The sequence below is a fragment of the Carcharodon carcharias genome, chromosome 10 (genome assembly GCF_017639515.1).
Source record: "Carcharodon carcharias isolate sCarCar2 chromosome 10, sCarCar2.pri, whole genome shotgun sequence".
NCBI lineage: Eukaryota > Metazoa > Chordata > Chondrichthyes > Lamniformes > Lamnidae > Carcharodon > Carcharodon carcharias.
Window position 1 is genome coordinate 140,991,538 of NC_054476.1, and position 7,316 is coordinate 140,998,853.

At 45.2% G+C, this 7,316-nt stretch overlaps 1 protein-coding gene across 4 annotated transcripts in view; it reads left to right on the forward strand.

The window, feature by feature from the left end:
* Nucleotides 1-4,953, forward strand: part of poldip2 (polymerase (DNA-directed), delta interacting protein 2) — a 52,163-nt gene extending 47,210 nt beyond the window's left edge. Inside the window, exon 11 of one of the 4 annotated variants that reach the window (XM_041197099.1) lies at nucleotides 3,234-4,953. In XM_041197099.1, coding sequence (XP_041053033.1) covers nucleotides 3,234-3,348 — 115 coding nt within the window. In that variant the 3' untranslated portion in view covers nucleotides 3,349-4,953. Of the gene's footprint in view, nucleotides 1-867; nucleotides 2,415-3,233 lie in introns of those variants that run through there. The other 3 variants (XM_041197098.1, XM_041197100.1, XM_041197097.1) reach the window with 3 other exon arrangements.
* The last annotated feature ends 2,363 nt before the right edge of the window (nucleotides 4,954-7,316 follow it).

Below are 7,316 nucleotides of genomic sequence, written 5' to 3' on the forward strand. Positions count from 1 at the left end.
ATTGTTCTGCATTATGTGCACTTTGACATGGTAGTGACTGAGTGCCGGGGGCTGTACCACTCAGCCAATCAAATTTCTCCTTTGGAATTTTCGCATTTGCTTCTCTACCGCAACCCCCCCCCCCCCCCACCCCAGTAGCTCAGGATTGACACAGTAGTGTACAGAATACATATACACAGTCACGCACACACACTGATGCATGCATGCACAAACGAACAGGAGCACACAGATTTTAATATACTATCTGCTTCCACCACCCTTTTAGGACATGCTTTCTAGGTATAGGTCACAACATTCTGCTGTGTAAAACAATAGCCTCATCTCCCTTCTGGTTCCTTTTTCAATCACCTTAAACCTGTGTCCTTGATTACTGACCTACCTGCCACTGGAAACAATTTCTCCTTGTTTATTCCATCAAAACTCTTCAATTTTGAATGCACGTATCAAGCATCCCCTTAATCTCTGCCCTAAGATCAACGCCAGCTTCTCCAGCCTCTTCACATAACTGAAGCCCCTCACTCCTCCTAGCATTCTGGTAAATCACTGCGCCCTCTCTCAGGCCTTGATGAATTCATCCCAACCAAGAAGGTGGGTGTATCCCAGTCTACATCCGTGCCTCCTGCTCCTGATCGAAATAAGGACAGAGGACTCGGGCCTCTGCTGCTGAAATTGGGTTTGAGGGGCATGTGCAGAATAACAGGAGAAATGTGGGGGATGTGGAAATAGAGACGCAGTGTTCTAGGGGGACAGGACACTATTTGGTTGGTGTTGAGGAGGCCCAAGGTGACTGATGCTTTGGGTTATGTTCTGGGACTGCGCTGAAGTGGACGGTATTGCTCTGCTTATTGCTGTTTCCACCTTCTGCAGGGGCTCGTACAATTTCCAAAGGGCAGACACCAGCACCTTCGTCGTTTCCATCCCGTCCTTTTCTCTCGAGAGCAGTACTGAGGACAACGGGCCCTTCGCTTCCCTGGTCTGAATATTTGCCTCTAGCACTTGATCGAATAACTAAACACAGTCTACACGCAGGATCTGACCTCACACCAGAGCAGCAGCGGTTCCATCTTCGAAGGGCAATGCTGGTGATGTCGGATAGCATTGAGGCACATCACGTTCCCACAGACAGGAACACATTATAACTAGCACCACCTTTAAACATAGGCTTACTCATGGTGTAGGGTCCAATTATGAAGGTTTATATCTGTAAGATGAGTTGCATTTCTGTTTATTTTCATTACAAAGCTGTTCTTAGCTGACCAATCAGAGCCCTAAAGAGTAATTTGATCATGTTCTTAGCGTGCTCTGAGTGTTTGGGTTTGTGTTGTGCCAGTGATGTGAAGGACTGACTGTGTACCTCAGTGTTCGAATCTCCTGAAGAGGGGCTCCATATTTCACCAAGTCAGTAATTGTGTTCCTACAGTCACTGGATTCTACATGTGAATTTGTGATCCTGTTCAGAGTAGTGCCATTTACTGTCTCCTTGCTCAGGTTGGTATAAAGTTGATCAGTGCCCCTGTGCAGCAACAGAACAGTGACTGCACTTGAGGGCCTGAGAATAGTCGTAGCCTTGTTACTGGGAGTTTAGTTTGGTTTAACTGTGTGATATCTGTGATAAACTCCCAGTGGTGCAGTTCTAGATTCTGAAAATCAAATTTATTACTGGAGATGACATTTTGAGTTTGATAACACTGGATTACAGTACTGGTCATTTGGGATAGCAGTAATGAGAGAGATTTGATTAAAGGTATCACTTGAGTTGATCCTGTCACATTCTAATGTACTTATGTTCAATTATTAAATAACCTCAGAGCCAGGACTGGGTCTAGGCAGTTGAGATCAGATCAACATTGACCAGGCCCTGGCCAGGAAACCTTGTTTAAATACAGTGATGAGCAAAGCTGGTCAACCTTCATTGTGCTGAGTTAACACTTCATTAAAGTGCAGGAAATACACTGTCTGCAATGATACTGAGCTACACAAGATGGGTAGGTTACAAGGTCAGTGCTGCAGTAGAACCGCTATAGCCTAGTGCCCCTGGGTTAGGAAGGGGAGAGTGGACCAGGTGTCCAGCTTCTCAGCGTTCCCACGTGTGTATGTGTGCCAGCATTGGCTGAGGACAGGATTGACCACTGTGATGCTTCACACAGTTGAATATCCTGCCAGTAGCCATTGTCTGGACTCGCACTTTAGCAGTAGCCACTTGGCTGTGATATTCTGTTTGTTGCATTCTGCATTCTGAACTTGTATTAGGAAGGTGTCTGTGAGATGGTGTATCCCAGTAACCGAACGTTATTTGTTCCCTATCAGTATTGCTAGTTTCTCCGTATGTGCTGAGGTTTTGATATTTGTTGCGCCTATACCCATCAGGCTCCTGCTGATGTTCAATGACAGGCTTAATAAAAATTTTTGATGGATAATGTTTCCCTTATTTTATTTCAGTATATTGTTGTACATGTTAATCAGAATCTAATGCCGCTACCCCCTGCAGAGATCCCTGGCAGAGAGAGACGGGGTATAGCCAGTGTAAATCGTCAACAGTACTTACAATATGGATACTCGTGTTTCTCTCTCTAAGCAGACTGTGACTGATTTTGTCACAGGATTACAGTTATTTAACTTAGTCAAAGAATACTGCAGATACTGGAAATCTGAAATAAAAACAGCAAATGCTGGAAATATGCAGCAGCTCGAGCAGCATCCGTGGGGAGAGAAACAGGCCCAAGCATAGAGTCCTATCACCGCTTGCCAGCTCTCCAACTCCCTTTAACTTTCAGCATAATTCGGAAGAGTTGAAGTACCAGGTTTTAAACAAATACAGAGGCAAGGCAAAAGGGGTGTTGGAGGACGGGGGGGTGGGGGAAGAAAGGAACCAAACGAGAGGTAGAGGGGTGCAGGAATGCACCTATCACAGATTCTGCCTGACTTGCTTAGTATTTCCAGCATTTTCTGTTTTTTTTCACTTGTTAAACTATTGGCTGTGTTACTGGGAAATTGAATTGGGAAGTAAAGGCTGCATGACAGGGCACCACCCTGGGTAACTGGAGCGGGACAGCCGACTAGCAGCAACATGACACCATGCCTGAGTTGGAAAATCCTGTGGAGAATGCAGACACGTAGGCCAGCTATAATTCTCAAGTCACTGAGCCAGGGCTGCTGCCGGTTCAGAGGCAGCCTCCGAGCCCAACAGGGTCACATTACTCACCTTGACATACTTTTCGTCTCCTTCTCTGCAGGGGAACGTTCCGCTTCGAGAGGCCGGAAGGTTCTCAGCTTGATGTCCGCATACCGCCCTTCTCCCTGGAGAGCAATAAAGATGACAAGGCCCCCCCTGCTGGGTACAGCTGGTAGAGCACCGTCTGCTGGAACCCTGGGCTGACTGGCTGCCAGTGGGAAGATTCTGCCTGGAACTTTGGTGGGGGTGGGGGTGTGAAATGAAGTAGAAAATCTTCCATTGCCAACCCTTTCCAGATCTCCCTGGATCGCTGTATAAACACCGGTCACATTACGCCTGTTTTTGCTGAGAAATTGTTTTGAAAGTGGAGCACGGACTGAATGATACTTGTATCATTGAAGGAGGGAATGGGTAGGAGTTGGGGGGAGAATGGAGTTGTGTGGCCAGAGACTAAGGGAGGGGAAATGGGGCTTGTGTTCAACAATCAACACTTTCAAAATTTTTGTTTAATTATGTCAAAAGGGGTTGAGCAATGGGATAGGGCAAGTTGCCCAGCAGCTATCTGGGGCACCTGCCAGCTTGCGCAAGCTTAACAGTGGCTGTTTGGAGCTGGCTGGACTCTAACTGACCAGCCACGGCCTAGTGGTGTCTGTCATGCTGTGCTCCCTCCTCCATCCCACTGCTCTCCTGCCATAAGAGTTATTAATAGATCAGTAATGTCCGCCAGCGTGTTAATATGAAGATTAAATGAAATGAAAGGGTTAAAGCTGGAGCTCTGTCCTTTCAATTTTGAGGAAACTGCTGGAATTTATACTGGAGTGAAATGACTTTCAATGCCCATAGGTGGACAACCTCACTGTTATATTGCTACTGCTCACCCTCTGAAATTCTCAAAATGCTTTGTGTGTGCAATAAGTTACCTGGAAGTGTGCAGAGAAACATGGCAGCCAATTTGTACACAGTCAGTTCCCACAGGCATCAGAGAGATGCACATCCAGTTGATTTTATTTTAGTGACACAAAAGCAAATTGCTACAATGTTGGAACTCTGAAATACTCAGTTCAGACAGGCAAAGACAGGTCAATCTTTCATTAGGTTTTGGTCTAGATAAAAGGTTATCGGCCTGAAATGTTAACTCCCGCTCTCTCTCTTTCTCTCTCTTCGAATGCTGCCTGACTTGCTGGGTTTTCCCAGCATTTTCAGTTTTTTGATGATGCTGGTTAAGAGAGGATAATTGGCTCAGGAGAGTGGAGAGAAAACTCCTCTTTCTCAATAGTGTCATGAAATCTTGAACATCCACTTAAACGACTGGCAGACAGTTGTCAGTTCAACAGCTCCTGCACGAGGATGGCACCTTCGTTGATCTCTGCCAGTTTAAGGCCGCATTCTGTCATTAAGGTGAATCACAGATTACCTTGTGCTGCTGCACTGTACATGGGATCTGTATCATCCTCCAACCTAGCTACAAGGTGGAATCAATTGTACTGTGATGCTGTAATTTGAAATTAAATCTGTTACATCCTCCAGCCTTACAAACCTGAGATCTCTGCAATTACTCCACCATAGGTGACTGTTTCTTCAGCTGCCAAGGCCCTAAGCTCTGGAATTCCCTCCCTAAACCTCTCTATCACTCTCTCCTTTAAAGGCACTCCTTCAAACCACGTTTTTAGTGTTCTGCCCTTATATTTCCTTATGTGGTTCAGTGTCAGATTTTATTTGATAATGTTCCTGTGAAGAAGCTTCACTCCTAAACATGCTAAATAAATGCAAGTTGTTGTTTATCTACTTGTTACTGCATAAATTTATCTCATGGGAGACACAAGAACTAGGGGGCATAGTTTAAACAGAAGGGGGTCTCCTATTTAAGCCTGACATGAGAATTTTTTTCTGAGAGTTGTGAATCTTTAGAATTCTCTTCCCAAGAGAGCAGTGGAGGCTGGGTCATTGAATATTTTTATGGCTGAGTTAGATAGATTCTTGATTGGCAAGGGAGTCAAAGGGTTACAGGAGGTAGACAGGAAAGTAGAGTTGAGGCCACAATCAGATCAGCCATGATCTTATCAAATGGTGGAGCATGCTCGAGGGGCTGAATGGCCTACTCCTAATTCATAAGTTCATATGTAAACTGTAGTAAGATTTAACTTAGCTTCCATCTCCCCTTGTAGTGGCCTATATTTCAGGCCAATATACCATTGATACTCTCAGCCTCAAATGAAACAGTAACCATGGCAGCGGTATTGAACTAGCTCAGCATTGTGTCTGAATGTTGCAGCATCAATCCTCCCACTGTGGGACTTTATGGGTACAAGCAGCCTGTTTCTGGGTTGGGGAGAGAGACCTGTCCTCACACTCATTACCTTCCAGTGGTTAAAGTTGTGTTGCCTCAGTGCCTGCTCTATGACTGGGAGTGATGTGGACTCGGGGTCATTTTGCTGATTAGGAATGTGTATCAGATGGGCTGCTATTCCTGCACTATTATTTTGAAATGGGTTTTGTTGGTGGGGAAGCTGCTGTTTTCATATTACTGTTGGTATTTGTCAAAGCCTTACTAGTATCTCCTGAACACTCCCTGTGCCCAAACCTAGTGCCGCAGTCTGCAAAGCTCCTCTCTCTGGTCAGTCAATATTTATTGGGGGTAGGAAGAAGTGGGGTGGCGGTCACTGTAATGCTTAAAATAAAAACAGTAGAAACAGACCTTTTTTGCAGTCAAGAGCTGTGCAAATAGCACTTACTAAATGAAAATCAATTGTTCATGTTTGTCATCGAGGGCTTGTAATGGTCCATCCTTTAACGCAGGCTACATTTAAACACTCACATTCAGAATTACAGCTCTTGGAGAGAAGGCAGATCCAAGTTAGCACTATGCCCGTATATTCCTTCGTTCACTGAAAACACTGTTTCACTGGTGTCTTCCTCCTACATAAAATATACAGTACAACAGGTGGATGCTGGGTTTATGCTCCACACAAGCCTCCTTCCATTCTTTATCTAATCTATTGCTTTCTCCCTCTTGTACTTAACTTGCTTCCTCTTAAATGGATTATTAAATGGACAGCTTTTAAAGAGGGAATACATTCAGTGCTGATTACAAAACTGGCATCACTAACAAAATTATACATCAAATGAGGCCATTCAGTCCATCATACCTATGCCGGTTCTAGTCCCTCTCTGCCCTTTCCCCATAACCCTGCAAATCTTTCCTCTTCAAGTATTTATCATAACCCCTTATGAAAGTTACTTTGAACTTGCTTCCACTACCCTCTCTGGCATTGCATTTCAATTCACAACAGCTTGCTATGTAAATAAAAGTCTTGGTGCTGGAATTGTGGCTTTTAATTGGTGCTAACGGTAATATACAAAGACTGAATCTGTCTGAAAGCTGAATGACTAAAGAGAGCTGGAGGATGTTCCAGAATTTGTACCAGGCGAGAGATTGCTTCCAGCGGCGCAAATTCCAGGAATGTGCCCATGCAGAGACAGGCAGAAGGTTGGATTGTGGGCGAATGTGCTGTTTTTCCCAGAAGCAGCTGGTGAGTTTAGTATTAAGGTCCAGGCCCCGAGTTAACCAGGTGATTGGCAGGACCCGTATCCACAAAATACTAAGAGAAACAATTGCACTCTGTTATCCCACCTTCACGTTGACCTGTTATTGTTCTGATCTGTTTAATTATTAATCTGTTTAATAATTGCTCCCAGATGCTGCAGGGCGAGGCTCGCCCCCAAAATCGTATGTTCCAGGATGCTCTGGCCATTTACAACAGCAGAATTCAATCTGTCTCCTGTGAGTCCTGGGATAGCTTCCCCAACTATTTCCTGTTTAACCCATCAAGTGCTGAGATAGCTCCCCGGTTAACTCTCCTGGTTAACCCATCGAGTGCTGAGATAGCTCCCCGGTTAACTCTCCTGGTTAACACCCAACTCTCTGTACCTCAGCCAAGTGACTGCTCACTGTGTGAGCCTGGACAGGGAAAGCTGGCACATTCAGCCATGGGGATCGTCACAAACAAACCTGCTGCTGGTCTCCCCTGAGACTCAGTCCCACAGGGTCACTGGATGGTGATCACAAGCAGGAACTCTGATCCTCCTCTTACTCCCCAGTTGTAGCATCCCCACCACTGCTGTTATTGGGATACCCCAGAAACAG